The sequence below is a fragment of the Centruroides sculpturatus genome, unplaced genomic scaffold (genome assembly GCF_000671375.1).
Source record: "Centruroides sculpturatus isolate CEXI.00-Female unplaced genomic scaffold, Cexi_2.0 scaffold9, whole genome shotgun sequence".
Classification (NCBI taxonomy): domain Eukaryota; kingdom Metazoa; phylum Arthropoda; class Arachnida; order Scorpiones; family Buthidae; genus Centruroides; species Centruroides sculpturatus.
The window spans coordinates 255683-272320 of record NW_019384576.1 but is presented as its reverse complement, the minus strand read 5'-3'; the positions used below and the strand labels follow the sequence as shown (position 1 = coordinate 272320).

Genomic DNA, 16638 nt, shown 5'->3' with positions numbered 1-16638 from the left:
AAGCTTAACCGGAAGAATGGCTTCTACTGTACTATTTTAGATGCGATTTTTTGTTTTCAACTACGTTTAGTCTTCATCGAGTACTTAGGTGTATTAAATTGATCACATTTCAGACATTGTTTAAATATTTTTATATATTTCAATTTTAAAAATGTTCGAACCGTTTTAAATTCGAATTTGTTATTGCGTATTGGTTCGATTATAGAACGATTGTAAACGTTTCAGAAAATTGATCAAATTGAAAATAGTTCGTTTGATTTTCGGCAATTCTCTTCAGCGGTAGGTGTTATATAACAATTACTATGGTTATTGAAATATTGGATGTAAATGGGGTTTGCTTGCAAAACCTCCGCTGACGAAGTCGCGGGTAACAGCTAGTTCTTTATATACTTCTTATTTATACTTAGTATTACATTTGCATTTTATTTTTAATCTGGCCCACTGTCATACTTGAGACAAAAAATTGGACTTAAGGTGTTTGAGTTTGACACCCCTGCCTTAAAACATTCATCACCCTTTCCTGTGATATTAGAAGTAATTTCAGAATACAAATAATTGGATGTAATACTAACCGTATCACTTTCTTCTCCCATAATGACAGCTGAGAATAAGTCAGATCTAAATATTAAATACCTTTAAATGCTCTTGCAATATACAGAAAAGATATTTCTCCTTCAAAAAACATTAAAAATCTTTCAAAAATGTAAAATATTGACAGATTTATTTTTACTGAGATTTAAAACATGATTTTTTAAAATAAACCAGATTATGTTTAAATAGTCTTGAAAACAAATAATTCATTGAGAATTCATTTTTTTTATATATTTTATTATGAAAATAAAAACTTTATTAAAAAATTTTAATTACCTGTAACGGCAACGAGGTGTATTACATCTCTCCGTACCAGAAGCTCTGCGATGAGAGATACTTCTTCTTCTTATATTTCTTTCAGATGGAGATGATGCTGAATGGTCCCAGGAAGTAATGGGTAAAGAGGAAATAGAGTTATCTGGAATCTCAGTTACATCTTGGGAAGACAGTGATACTCTGCACCGTTTTCTGCTAGGGCTTTCACTCTATTAAATTAATTATTAATGGTTTAAAATTTATCATTCATACACACTACATTAAATTAAAAGTTATGTAACAATCTTATCAAATGAAATTTGTGATCCTTAACTAGAAAATAATGTTGCTTTCAAAATGAAATATGATGTATTTAAGATTGAATACATGCACCAGATTAGTGAATATATTCAATTAATGTGAATGATTAAATTGAATTAACTTGCCAAACTAAAACAAAAACATAGCATTTACACATAATAAAAACCAATTATTACAGCAACTTACAAATATATATTTGAATTTTCATTTTTATGTTTTAACTTAAACCAATAATTACACAGAATGTAAAACTCCCAATCAAATCTTAACTATTGTTGAAATATTATAGCTATTGAAACCAGTTCTTACATACCTTGAAACCAGCACTTTGGTTACAATAGTATTTTCATATTAAATGTTAAATTAAGTTAATGATTTTTGATGATAGAATTTTTTTTCAGAAACATTCACATGCTGTTACTCTATCACTTCAAAAGTGGTCACAACACAACAAAGGTTCACAATCTCATTTGCAAAGCATTTGTTAAAGCATTCTTGGTAAACAAAGGTGAACCAGCTATTGCAAATGCCAAAGGATCATGCAGAAGAAGATAATGAATAATCTGTATTTGACATCATGATAGAGCTAAAATAAACCAATATCACTTTCACAAAAGAACTATTATGAACAATTGGATCATTTGGACGCCAAAATCAAAGACAATACCTGACATGTGAACTTTCTTAAAAAAACTTCCAGTCATTCTATGCTCACAGGATTAAAAGTTTGAAGCAAAGATGCAAATATGAGGTTGATATTGATAGCAATTTCCTACAAGACTGAATTGTAATCATTGTTGAGTTAATTGTAAATATATTTTTTTTAAATACCTAAATTTCACATTTACAATTTGATACAACATATTTATCTATACTACTATATAAAGAGATAACGTATTTTTCGTTTGTGACCACTAACCGTGAAAACTACCGAACCAATCGTTAGCAAACTTTAACTGTAGCATCTTTATGATCCCTGGAATGTTTACCATTAATCAAATCTACAGATTTTTTATTAATTAAATAAAAATGTAACGGAGTTTTGTCTGTCTATTTTTCTCTCTCTTCACTAGATGGCGACACACGCTGTCTATAAGAAAAGTCTATTATTGAAGTTTACTATTATATTTGAAGAACTGACATTAAATTATAATTAGTTAATTAGCAAAATCTTCGAGGAATTAAAAAAGTGACGTCATCACGCTAGATGGCAGTATGTGTACTTATGGGGGATTTTCGAATCGTTTCTGCAAGTAATTGTACAAAATATTCGAAATAGTTATTGGTGAATATTTTTGAGATTGATTAATAAATAATGCCGAGAGCTGCAAGAGCACGAATAGGAAGGAACAGTTCATAATTGTAGACGACGTGAATCTACACTTCTACAGCAACGACTGGAAGGGCAACGAATTCGTTCGGCTCAGAATCGAATACAAGTAGCGAGGAATTTTTTAGGTTTCACATCAATATAACTTATTCAGAAGTTTTACGATTTTATTTTTTTATATTTTGCAATACTCTACTGCAATACTACACATTGATCACTCAAAAATAATTAATGAACAATTAGTTCAAATTTTCTAAGTTCTATATGTAGGCCTATATAAGAGCGGGCAGGCCGCGACAGGGATGCTAGTATAAGATAAAAAAGCAAGAGATCTTGCACAAGTTTTCTAGCAGTCAAACATACGGTTAAGCAGTCAGGAAGTCTGATAATTTTCAATTTTAGTTTCTAAAAGTTAAAAAAAGACAATACTATTTTTGGGACAGGAGTGAGGTTTATAACAAATTATAAATGCCAATGAGTAAAATTTTCATTAAGTCTGACTCCACTCAAGATATGACCCCTACTCCCTCTCTCTTCTCTTGACTTATAATCTCCAAAATGTATCATCATCTGTCCCATGTGTAGAAGTGTTCTTGCCAAATTCCAAAAGTTATGGAGTCTTGAGTTATAAAGTAAATTACAGACAAAAACATACAATTTTGTCAGCTTTTTTGTGTTTTTGAAATTAAGACCTTAATTAAAACATGAAGCAATGCAAAAAACCCAAAAGGGTCAAATCATAATAAACTAGATTTATTATGAAATGCCAAAAAAAGTGAAAAACTCGTGGATTATTATTCAGTGTAATTTAGGAAATTAATTTATCATTTCCTTTTTACACCTTTATGTTGCCCTATAATTGTAGAAAATATAGCAACCCTACTCTCTAAGGATACAACCTGTATATCACAGCTAAGGAAAAGAAAACCATGAAAGGTGCATAAATGATTTCCAACTCAATCATATGGAATACCCTTTCAGATAACAAAAGAAATGAAATAACCACTCTTTACAATTTAATATAATATTGTTTATATTAAAAATAGTTCTAAATTTTTGATAATGGCAAAATGTATGAAATAATCTACTAAAAGAAAGAAGGAAAAATCCGTTTATCAAAATTTCTAAATTCTAGCAGATCTAAAAAAAATTTCTAATTTTTAAATGATTAAAATTGAAATATGATCCAAACCTTTAAAATTAAAATAAATTCAGAACTTCTCATTTTGAATCATTTAAAACTACTGTATGAAAATATGTGCCGTATACTCACTCACCTTTCTTCCATTATCATCACTTGATCGTATCCCTGAGTAGTACATTGGCGAATGTGACAACTGCTGGCCCAAGTGATCTGATAATAAATTTTTCTATTCAAATCAATACTATTTAGAAAAACAAATTGTTAAATATTACACAATTTATTATTGTATTAAGATAATTTATCAGTAAAAAAGTATTTATGAGTACTTACACGTAGTTTCTGATTTATAATTCATAATTCATTGATGTAAATGTAAAAAGCTCTAAACACATTTATTTATAAATTCTACAAAAATAGCACATTTTTAAATTAATAAGCAGATATACTTGATCATTTGCACACTCTTTTATGTCTTATTGACTGACACTGATAAATACTTCTTGATTGATTTCAGATTAAGGTTTATCTAAAACTTCAATTTTAAAATATGTATTAATGAAAAAAATTTATTATAAATTATCTGATATCAAAATTTTGAATACTGGAAAAAATTTACTAGAATAAATGATAACTTTTTTAAAATGTTTATGTAATGTTAATCTACCATACAAAATTTAACTTACAGAATGTTAATTTAAAAAATTTCCTTTTTTATCTTGCAATTTACCTAACCAAATTAACATTTTATTGAAGAACAGATTCAATCACTGTTATTCAATGCACTAGTATTTCCCCAGAATAAGAATGAAATTGAAGTACTGGATCTTGAATGTGTTAATAAACAGTTTCATCTTTCTTATAAATAAAAGGAATTTTGTTTGAGACTTTTCCTACTTTTATACTACGTGACAGTAAATTAATAAAACAGTTATTAATTCATGTAAATGTATGAACATAATCTAAATAATGATGTTGAACTGACTAAGACTAGTTAAGTAGTGTTATTACTATTTAATAGATTACTATCCCTTCAACTTAAATACTGGTAATTTACTTTATTGATTCTGATGTAAAACATGATGCATGAATATTTTGAAGTAAAATAATATTTCTCCATCTACTTTCAATGTTTGTTTGAAATATAAGTATTGTCTCTTGAAATATATCTAAAATATATCATTTTAAATTGTTTTGTTACAGATTACTTTACTAAGAGTTACTTTTTTCATCATTTGAGAAACACTAACTATTAAGAACATTTCTAAAAAATTAAATAAATTTTCATTGAGATAGGATCAGAAGAAAAACCAATACAACAACAGAATCAATAATCCCATATATATAGTCACAAACTAAATCTGATGTGACTCTATAGGTAAATTTGCTAATTTGTATTTTTCTAAAGATATACCAGTGTTCTTTAATTTTTTCCTCCCCTGGTTTTCCCCAAAGAATAACAACTGGACTGAAAAAGGAAATCCAGAGAGCTGACTAATAATCTCTTAATCCAAGCATTCTGGGTACATCCACTACTATTTAATAAACATACAATAAAACAAAGTTTCAATTATGTTACAACACTAACAAATAAAAAATTTTCTTATAATCAATGATTCATTTTCCAATCCTGTTCAGTTCCATTTAGAATTGTTAGAGTCTGTTATATCCATATTAATGATCAATAAATCCATAACATTGTCTTCAAAAGAAAAGTACGATTTTCAAAATTCCTTTTCCTTTCAACAAGCTTTACAGATGAGATCTACATGGATCATCAACATTTATACTTTCTTCAAATAAAATTCTGACAACTTGAAAATTTTATTGATATATTCAACATAAACTTTGACCTGACTCCACGTTAAGTTTTGCATGATATAGTGGTAGGCATAATACAATGTGGCCAGCTGCTTTAGCCATATCATTAACAAAATAATTCAAATATATAACTTCCCCACGCACACCGGATTGTATAATAAAAATTCAACTTACTCAAGCCTGTAACTAATGTGAAATGATAAAATTTTACCGATGTGAAATGGTAAAATTTTACTGTTTCACATCGTTTACAGGCTTGAGTAAGTTGAATTTTTATAATTCAAATACTGCAGTATCTTTATTTTTACTATCTCAAACATTTCCAATTGGTATCAATTAGCTCTTGTTACAATTTTTCTAACAGCCATATTATTTCTTCTCAGCCAGAAGTTTTGTCTTTTCTCTATGAATTTGTGAGCAGATTCTCAGAGAAAATGCTATGATATCTCAAGTCATCTGCAAAAGCAGTAAATTCCTATGAGATGAGTAATAAATGTTTCAAACCATTCTTCAAAGCAGGAATATAATCTCCTGACAATAATCATGATTATTATTTGATGCAAAAGTAGAAAAAAAGCTATCTACAAGTCCATTTTCATTGCTTGCATAGACACATATTAAGCACGGGATAATTGTTTATTTCACAAAAAATAGTTAATTGACAAATTCTATCTTTCCATCTGTTGATGATCATCTTTGTTCATAACAAAAATGCTTGAAACTGACAAAGATAGACTTTGTTCTCACAAAGTGAGTGATACATTAAGAAGTATTTCTTTAGTTTGTTTAGGTTAAGGAGATTCTATATCGAACATCTATAGCAGGTTCTGCTATAGCTGTTCAATAAAGTATCTCCTTAACCTGACACAGGCAACAGAATATAGCCAAAAATATTCGTTTTTAATCAGTGAATGCTGAAAAGTGAGAGGACGGTGTGAATTTTAATTATTTATTGTTCTATGTCTATTAAGAGTAAAAATCCACATTAAAAGTTTGATTAGGTTTTAGCCCAGGCAATACCAGGTACCTCTGCTAGTAAATGGATAGAAGTTATTGAATTTAAATAAACAACAGTATATCATTTTAAGAAATGAGATAAAATGACAAATGTTGTTAATTTTCAAAGGACACTAAAGCAAGAATATTTATTAAAAATATATATATTTTTTTTTTGCATAATTTTGTGTACTGTACAATNTATTTTAAACCGTTTGATTTTTGTATTAAAGTTTTTTTAATTGATTGATGATTGATTCAATCAACTAATTTGTTGACTGTATTAACTTGATTCTTTAGATATTGAAAATTAAATAAATAACATTATGTTAATTTAAGCGTACAGAAACGTTGCTGTTGTTCCAGCAAAAATCTTATTTTCACTTTACAGAGTGCCTAGTAGGTAATTTGCAGATTACCTAGATAATCTGAACATTACCTAGGTAATTTGAGAAATGGAATAATTTTCATAGCTTTAATGGATAACCCTAGTTAATCTGCAGATTAGCTAGGTAATGCGCACATTAACGGATTTCGAGCTTTAGCGGTAACATATATACTATTTTACCATTTATTAGCATTTATTAAAGACAAAAGCAAATTTGCATACCAATCAGTTAGACCTTTATTTTTACGTAAAGAATTAAATCTTGGCTGAATATTTAATACTGAAGGACTGTCTCCAACATTTTTCAGAGATAATCAACATTTTTATTTTATAATTGTCAAAGTTGAAAACACTGTTTTGCAATACATAGTACAGAGTACAAAATTTTGTTATAAAATTTTTATGATCCTCTTTCAGATTGCAACTCACAGTTTAAGAAGTCCTGTTTATTTCAACACGTAGATTGATATACTACAGAATGGCAAAAATGAATGCAACATTACACAAATCTGTGAAGATACAAGCTATTATCATAGACAATTTAATAATTAATTTTTTAAAATGTTTATATATATTGTAGTTTATGCTTATCTGATATTACAGTAATATAAATAAAAAAGTAACGTTAACCATATTTACCTGTTACTTCAAGTTACAGTCTGAAACAGTCATGTTATTTGTAACAGCATATCATATTGTAATATCCTTAAATATTGATATTATTTCTGATGATGATGATGTATAATCATTTATATAACTTTGATTTGATGTGTTGTAATTAATATGCATTATGATAATTTAAAAAAAAACTATTTTAAATATACATACAGTATATTTTGTAAAGTTATGTAAAATCCCCTAAATTTTGTAAAATCTAAGTGACTCATACAACATAGAATTCATATAAAATGGAATTATCAACAGTGTTATGGGGGGGTCGACTATATTTTAATTTTTGTTTTTAAAATGTCAAATGATAATTTTAACTATTTTATTTTTGAATTTTATTGATTTTTATTGTATTAGATTTATTTAGACAGCCATCTCTGGTTTTACCAAGCCAGAAGTGCTACATAAGCCATTATTTTGCTATTTCAACACACCGTATTAAAAAAACAAAATAGATTCCTCAATCTTACATTTTCCTCAATTTAATGTTTATTTTTAACGTTTTTCAGAGGATCGTTAGATTTGGGTTTTACTGTACCCTGAAGAAAACTGACAGAATAAAAATAAAACTTTTGCACAACCTACACTATTGTATACTATACACTTCTGAAGTGACCATTGGTGGCAAAACACCTACTCAGAGTTGTCAAGAGCTTGTATGGAGCCTGAGGATAGAAGTCCATTTAGACTTTTTTGAATAAATTAAATGCATAGAATTTATTTCTATGCATTTCATATATGAACTTCCAAACATGCATAAAATGCAGACAGCATGATTCCTTAAGTTGGGATAGCTATTTTGATTTTTGAAGTACTTTGTATAAAATGCCAAAATGTCAACTTCATTAAACTTGCCTTTTTAAAGCAGTATCACACTGCAAATCTATTAGTTCCATTTGCAAGTAAGTCAGTGCTTTACCAACGTTGAAAGTAAACAGATCATTAAAAAGAGGAAAATAGTAGGTATTGAGCTTTCTTGAATAAATGAAATGCGTAGAATTTATTTCTACACATTTCATTTAATTTTTAATGATCTGTTTACGTTCAATGTTGGTAAAGCACTGACTTACTTGCAAATGGAACTAATAGATTTGCAGTGTGATACTGTTTTAAAAAGCAAATTTAATGAAGTTGACATTTTGGCATTTTATACAAAGTACTTCAAAAATCAAAATAGCTATCCCAACTTAAGGAATCATGCTGTCTGCATTTTAAGCATGTTTGGAAGTTCATATATGTGTGAACAGTTGCTTTCAACAATGAAGATTAATAAATGTAAATATCGTTCAAGACTTACAGATGAACATCTTCATTCTATTTTGAAAATCAATACACTGTTGACACCAAACACCAAGGAAAAGAAGTCAAGTTTCTGGATATTCAAAATATTATTTTGATTTAATACAGGATGAAAGAATAAAGCAGTTAGAAGAAATACTAAAAGAAGTAGAACAAGAGAGAGCAAGATTACAAAAGGATAAATTTTTAAATATTATTTTGATTTAATTTAGGATGAAAGAATAAAGCAGTTAGAAGAAATACTAAAAGAAGTAGAACAAGAGAGAGCAAGATTACAAAAGGATTTCAGCATTAAACAAATGCAGGCTGACAAATATCAACACCTAGCCGACGATGCTAGGAATAAGCTTGATGATTTGGAAGCAGAAAATATTTCCTTGCGAAAGGTATGAAAGAACAAGTTTGTATTTAAAAAAAATTAACATGAGAAAATGTCAGTTAATTTATTTTTTCAAGGAAGTTGAAATTCTCAGACACGGTCAGAAACAGGCAGTAGCTATTAAAGGTACCACAGAGTCGCGACTTCATCGCACACTAGAAGAGATGGACAGATTAAGAACAGAATTGAAACAAGCAAGACAAGAATATAAAGTAATTTAATACTCAGAATTTAAATTATTTTCGATATAATTAAATATTACATTTCTCTTAAATTTTGATAATTTATTTGGCATCATTTTTTAGAGCCACTCGGATTTAGAGAAAAAGAAAATCGAAGAAGTAATGGCCGAAAATAGGCAAATGGAAAAACAAAAGAGCGAGCTTTTGAATGCATTTAAGAAACAGATGAAATTAATAGATGTTTTGAAAAAACAGAAGGTACTATTTAAAATTTAATTAATTTTTCTTAATCCGTAAACAAATAAATGTTTGAAAAATGTCAAGCTGGTAGCAAATATGCATAATACAATAGTACAGGATGTTCCACTTGAAACAAGTCCCATTCACCAGTTAAGGAAACTATTGCAATTTACATTATGGAAAAAATATGGGACAAAATACAATTAGAAACTCTTTGAAAACTAAGCTTTATTCCCAAGACATTACAGAAAGTCGCATAACCAATGTTTCATCATTTAAGGAGGTCTGGTTTTGCGTAAGATGCACTATATTTGTTGCCAGCCCAGAATATTACCTATTTGGTAATGGTTAAGGATTAAATCCTTAGTAATATAGTGCATTCTGTTGCATACATTTAAATATATTTGGAATCTCAACACAACAGATGAGAGTAACATATGCAATAGCAATGATCAATATTCCTGTGTTATGAAAAACTGTACCATTTAATAATTCAAAGAGATATAAAACAAGTTCTCTTATTTCTTTCATGATATGTAAACCAAAAAAACTTTTTGGTGCAATATTCTATGCAAAATTTCAATTGTCTAGAATCGCAGTGACTAAATTAACAATGCAAGCACTTGTAATATAATTTGAATAAATTACAAATGCTTGCATTGTGAATTGTATGATATAAATACTTCCTAAATCAAACAACAAAAATTAAAAATGAATATTTAAATATTCATGTATACTCATGCAAGTGAATTAAATGAACACATTGGGAACTGTAAAGTGGTTTCTGAATACAAAATTTTCGAAGCAATGTTTTTGTCGTTCACTTTTATATAGGAGTTCTGCAATTATTTAATTATAAAAAGTAATAACGTAAATGAGATCTGTTATTGTGGAATACGTAAAGGCGTTTTAATGTATTCTATGTTTAGAAAACAATGACACATATATAAAGTTAGTACAATACAATATTACTTTATCAGTTTTTCTTGTATTGGGTATTTTTTAAGATAATTATATAGAATTAACTTAATTTAGAAAAAATTTTGTTTGTCCGTTATAAAATGAAGAAGAGACGATACTGTGGTTTAAAGGCATTACATGTGCATTTCAAGTATTTTTCATCACCTCTATATACTTTTGTATATTTCATTGCTTTTTTCCTTAATGTTCATTCCTGTATTTGTATTGTTTATATTACTGTATAACTTTTCTGTGCCATAATTTTGCCATCAATAGAATGGAGTGTGTGACTCAGAACGATGCTTGAGTACTGCTTTGGTGGTGTGCTGATGTCACAAGGACTACACCTATCTTACTCAGAGATCCCACTGAAGTCTCCATTATCTTTCACTTTTCCTGTTTTACTTCTTCATTTTCTCTCCACTTTCAGTTCTCATTCCCCCTCTTGGGATATAACAGTCATCCTGGCTTTTCCCTCTTTTGTGGAGTTAAAAACAAGAATTTTCAATACAATTTATGATATATTTCTTATTTAATCAACTGCATCTTATCACTGTTTTCAGTATTAGTAAAATAACTATTTTTTGGTCTGTAATTTTCAAATTGCAGACCTATAGATTTGCACTGTCGTCCGTCCTTTCTTACTCTCAACATAGATAGATAATAATTGAGATTAGATATGGAAACTTAGGGGCTGCAAACCTGATTAACTGTATATGAACTTCCAATCGGGAGTCATGTGATTTTAATTCAAAATTTTCTTGAGAATGGAGTTAAATAGATGAAAACTGAGACTAGAAATGGAAAGCTTAGGGGCCGGAGGCTCTGATTACACATATACAAACTTATGATCTGGACTGGAAGTCACAGGATTTTTAAAATGAAAATATAAATCCAAATCTGTACTTGGTGCCTTTTATTCCAAGCTTGTTGAAAGTGGTAAGATGATGGTAGCTGTGATGTTATAGCTACCATCTTCTTCTTACATAATTTGTGTAATATAGTTTTTACCTTAGAAACAAGACAACTCTATGAACTAAATAGTTATTTGAAAAGCTGTACATTATTTTTGTAATTCTGCATTTCCTATCTTCAAACACAATCAATTTGACTTTGAGTGTGCAGTGCAAGTTTCTGTACAAGACTTTGGTTCACGTCTTTAGACAGCACTTTATGCAATTGATCAGTTGATCCATTTTGTTTTTACTTTCCACACTTTTGTAGATGGCTGTCCTGACTGTTGCCCAAAATCCTCAATTTGGCCTAATTTCTGGCATGTCTTGCAGGGTTGTCCTCCTCAATGTGATGTTTTCTTGTCGTAAGTAATCCAGTATGGTTTTAGTGTAATGAGAACTTGCTTGATCTGGACAGAAGACATACTGCTTGAGAATAGTTCTTTTGAATGTATGGAATTGAGTGACGTCATATACATTCATTTAAATATCGCTGGACTTGATAACAAAGCTTGATTTGAACAAAGTGTTTGACTCAATCCTTTCAATCCCATTGCAATTCAAACTTAAATTTTGCCCTCAAATTTCTTTTTCTCGGAAAATCTTTATATCTGTAAGTGTAGAGGCAATATTACTGGTATAAAATCTACATTACCATTCATCTTCAAGTGTGAAAAGGTGAAGAAAGATTTGTCATCCAAAATGAGGAACTTTTCAGAGAATTTTGACAATAGCCTTATGCACTTTCTTTATCAGTGATCACTGCATGTCTGGTCTGTCCAGAATTACCCACTACTTTTGATATTTAGTATTCTTTTTCATTTTCAAAGCCTCATGGAGTTAACCAAGTGAAATTTTCAGTTTTGGGGCTACAGATTGAAAGAGAACCTTATGACTTCTTCAAAGATTCTCTTCAATCCTTCCAACTTGGCTTTTGTTAGAATTTTTGCTTTTCTACAAGACCCCATTCTTCTCTTTGGTGATAATCCACTCTTAAAATGGAGAATACAATATACAGTCCATTTGAAATTCCTTCATTTGCAAAATGGTTCATAGTAAACTTTTTCTCTATACAATACACAATTCAACTATTATTATTATTATTATTATTATGTGTAAGATGTCCAGAAAGTCGGGTCATTAAGACTTGCAGTGAATTACTATTATCTATCAAGATATTGATCCTAATGTGCTCCTTGAATAGAAACATGGTACTATGACTTTAAAGATATTTGATTGTCAAACATAAATGCATTGAACATAATTCTTGGAAGTAAGTTTCTTCTGCGACTCTAGACTTTTCGGATATCTTTGTATATATATATATGTGGGCTATCGTGACACATTATTAAAACATATTTTTTTTTAGAGAAGCTATATAGTTATCAAGTGAAAGCGTAATTATTGAGGTTTTAACAGTATATTTCAAACTTTCAATATCTAAAACCACACTCATGAATGTGGTAATCAAATTCATGACATGCTTCCTGCAATGTATATTTTGTAAATTTGGGTGATAGGTTGATGTGATGTAACTTTGAAACTCTTAGAAAAATCAATAAACAGAAGACACAAAACCTCATAGAAAAACAAATCTAAAAAGGTGTGAGATCAGATAATCTCGGTGGCTAAAATCTTGGGCAAGTTTAGGATTTTACGTGTAACATCCAAAATTAACAAATTTTATAGCAGAATACATTTTTGTTTTGACTTGACTATAAAATTATACAGAATTATGAGTTCTGCCAAGTTTTAAACTAATTAGATGTTGTTTCCAAAGTTCTTCATTGTCGAATCATTATCACAGATATTGATTTTATCAAAGTTGAATCTTTCCTTATGTGAAAAAAATTGATTATCCATTACTAATAAGTAATGGATAATCAATTATTAATGCACAGAATGCACCAATAATCCCAAATAGATACAAACTGATTTAATGTTAGTGTATTCATCTGTAAAAAATTGATGGAACCAGACTAGAGTGGACATTTTTATGTATTTCATTTGTTCAAAAAAAAAAAGCAAAAAGATTTTTCTCTTAATAAAGAAGCATTAGGAACCACTACAGCCCTTAGTTTCCTCTGTGCCTGGGAAAAATTCCCCAGCTCCCCCTCTGTGGTCCTGGATGGAAGAACGATTATTGTAATGTACTGAAATGGCTTTATGCATTTTATTCATTTTCCAAAATAAAGATTGTCCCATAAGTCAGTTTATGAAATATGAATTTTTGTAACGTCACATAGAGTGGTGTGAAATATGTTAATAAGGAATAAAAAGTTTTCGTTCCTCTTTTACTCTGTGGAAATTAGTTGCAGCGGTTACTGCCAGGGTGTAGATTTTTCTCAAAATGGTGGTGACACAGGAGGAGAAAGCATTCCATTTTGTTGAATTTACCAAAAGTTTTGTCTGTAGTTGCTGCTTTCGAGCTCATTTTACCACACCTGCACAGGTGTACAAGAGTATCGCCAAATGGCATGAGTGGTTCCAGCCGTGAGTGTATGTAACTGAGCTCTTACAGTTGAACTAGGCAAGAATGTCTGGAACTTGGAATTCCTAAATTGATTGATTGGTGCATTCTATTCCAAAAATTAAGATTAAGTTGACACTTTCATTCTGAGAAAAACCTGAATCCTTGTGGTATCTACTGCAACTAATTGCCACATTCATTCATTTCTCTTCTTTCTATTAACATATTTCACAGCATTGCACATGATAGTTTATGAATTATCTAATTGGATGCCCCGCATATCAAGAAATATAATCTTTAGAAAGAAATAATATTACAAAAAAAACATTGATACTCCCCAAACAAAGAGATCTTATGTTCTGAAATTAAATATGAAGGTATCATTTACTACTGTCAAAAATAATTTTTAATTTTTCATTTAGTATTTCAGGTAAAGTAATCTTTTAATTAATGATTTTAACAGTGATTTTAGTCTAAAATTTGACTTTTATATATTTTATATTGGATCACAGTATAAATAATTTAAACATTTATCAATTTTCAGATGCACCTGGAAGCGTCGAAAGCACTGAACTTCACAGAGGAAGAATTTATGCGTGCTCTCGATTGGGGCAGTTAGAAACTTAACCGGGTTCTGTTTGACAATTTCTATATTTAAAATACTTGTCTTCGTAATTTACAAAGCTTCTCTTTCAAAGTCAAGTTGTAATTTGAGTACTGCCACAGACGTTACTCGATACTTAAATTATAACTTTAAATCGACCTTCAGCAATACGTTTATAGTGAAGTGAAGTCACAATCTGCACCATTTTTATGCTTTTATGGGACCATTACGTGACTGATTTAAGCAGTATGCCATCTTCAACTATTCCATGTCAATTTTAAATTATTGTTAGCTTAGTTAATAACATATTAAGTTAATATATTATTATTGTATGTTTTTACAAATTTTCTATCTTACAGTTTTTGTAAGTTAGGCATTTATTTTCAAGTACAAAAAAACAATTATATTGTATATATCTGTTATATTTATTCCTTCTATATACAAAATACTGTGTTTTTGGAGCAATAAATAATTTATAATTACCATTAAATTAATTCGAGCCTTGCCAATGGTTAAAATGAAAACACTAATTCCATAATTATTATTTCACTTTATTTTTGTAAGACACAGCCAATGTTCACATATGTCGTAAGGACCTTGTACATTGTTGTTATCGTAAGGTATGTGCNGTGAAATGATAAAATTTTACCGATGTGAAATGGTAAAATTTTACTGTTTCACATCGTTTACAGGCTTGAGTAAGTTGAATTTTTATAATTCAAATACTGCAGTATCTTTATTTTTACTATCTCAAACATTTCCAATTGGTATCAATTAGCTCTTGTTACAATTTTTCTAACAGCCATATTATTTCTTCTCAGCCAGAAGTTTTGTCTTTTCTCTATGAATTTGTGAGCAGATTCTCAGAGAAAATGCTATGATATCTCAAGTCATCTGCAAAAGCAGTAAATTCCTATGAGATGAGTAATAAATGTTTCAAACCATTCTTCAAAGCAGGAATATAATCTCCTGACAATAATCATGATTATTATTTGATGCAAAAGTAGAAAAAAAGCTATCTACAAGTCCATTTTCATTGCTTGCATAGACACATATTAAGCACGGGATAATTGTTTATTTCACAAAAAATAGTTAATTGACAAATTCTATCTTTCCATCTGTTGATGATCATCTTTGTTCATAACAAAAATGCTTGAAACTGACAAAGATAGACTTTGTTCTCACAAAGTGAGTGATACATTAAGAAGTATTTCTTTAGTTTGTTTAGGTTAAGGAGATTCTATATCGAACATCTATAGCAGGTTCTGCTATAGCTGTTCAATAAAGTATCTCCTTAACCTGACACAGGCAACAGAATATAGCCAAAAATATTCGTTTTTAATCAGTGAATGCTGAAAAGTGAGAGGACGGTGTGAATTTTAATTATTTATTGTTCTATGTCTATTAAGAGTAAAAATCCACATTAAAAGTTTGATTAGGTTTTAGCCCAGGCAATACCAGGTACCTCTGCTAGTAAATGGATAGAAGTTATTGAATTTAAATAAACAACAGTATATCATTTTAAGAAATGAGATAAAATGACAAATGTTGTTAATTTTCAAAGGACACTAAAGCAAGAATATTTATTAAAAATATATATATATTTTTTTGCATAATTTTGTGTACTGTACAATCATGTCAAACAGCTCATTATTAACTTTAAAAAATTGAAAAGAAATAGTTATAGTTTTTGAAAAAAATTTAATTGAAAACTTCAAAAATCAAGGTATAAAAATTTTTTATGCATTTAGTACTAGCCTGGGCTAAATAATTCTATATCAGCTCAACAATAACATGTATATTTTTAACACACAATATCTAAAAAAATTAACTATTGAGTTTTCTATAACTGAAACTAATTAGTATGAATGCAGGGGGTATTTTTCTAAATATTCATAAGATTATTTTTATTAAATTTAAACATCAAAACATTTTTGAATGAAATTGCTTGAAAAACTTTTAAATATATGCTCATTCTTATTATTTCTTAAATCTATTTATTAAAGTTAAAGTTAATTAAATAATGAATAAAATTAAAA

General features: G+C 29.0%; 2 protein-coding genes across 4 annotated transcripts in view; one reads left to right on the top strand and one right to left on the bottom strand.

Annotated features, from left to right (window-relative positions):
- LOC111624335 (RING finger protein 44-like) overlaps window positions 1-16638 on the bottom strand; it is a 75758-nt gene that overhangs the window by 23527 nt on the left and 35593 nt on the right. For both annotated transcript variants that reach the window (XM_023367154.1, XM_023367155.1), the window contains exons 4-5: window positions 3775-3851; window positions 868-1076 (exon numbers count right to left, since the gene is read on the bottom strand). In XM_023367154.1, the coding sequence (XP_023222922.1) occupies window positions 868-1076; window positions 3775-3851 (286 nt within the window). The remainder of the gene's footprint in view (window positions 1-867; window positions 1077-3774; window positions 3852-16638) is intronic.
- Window positions 9006-15201, top strand: LOC111624336 (testis-expressed protein 9-like). Of its 2 annotated transcripts, none has more exons than XM_023367157.1 (4): window positions 9006-9197; window positions 9250-9402; window positions 9496-9630; window positions 14540-15201. In XM_023367157.1, exons 1-4 carry the CDS (start codon window positions 9111-9113, stop codon window positions 14612-14614), a joined length of 450 nt encoding a protein of 149 aa, XP_023222925.1. In that variant the 5' UTR covers window positions 9006-9110; the 3' UTR covers window positions 14615-15201. The 2 variants fall into 2 exon arrangements, with proteins under 2 accessions (XP_023222925.1, XP_023222926.1); XM_023367158.1 differs by having other exon boundaries at window positions 9008-9197; window positions 9268-9402.

What these genes read in the sequence shown, in the direction of transcription:
- LOC111624336 (XM_023367157.1), top strand. Translation starts at nt 9,111, where the DNA reads ATGCAGGCTGACAAATATCAACACCTAGCCGACGATGCTAGGAATAAG. An exon ending in AAAATATTTCCTTGCGAAAG is followed by an intron (nt 9,198 to 9,249) that starts GTATGAAAGAAC and finishes AGAAAATGTCAG; the next exon opens with TTAATTTATTTTTTCAAGGA. An exon ending in ATGTTTTGAAAAAACAGAAG is followed by an intron (nt 9,631 to 14,539) that starts GTACTATTTAAA and finishes ATCAATTTTCAG; the next exon opens with ATGCACCTGGAAGCGTCGAA.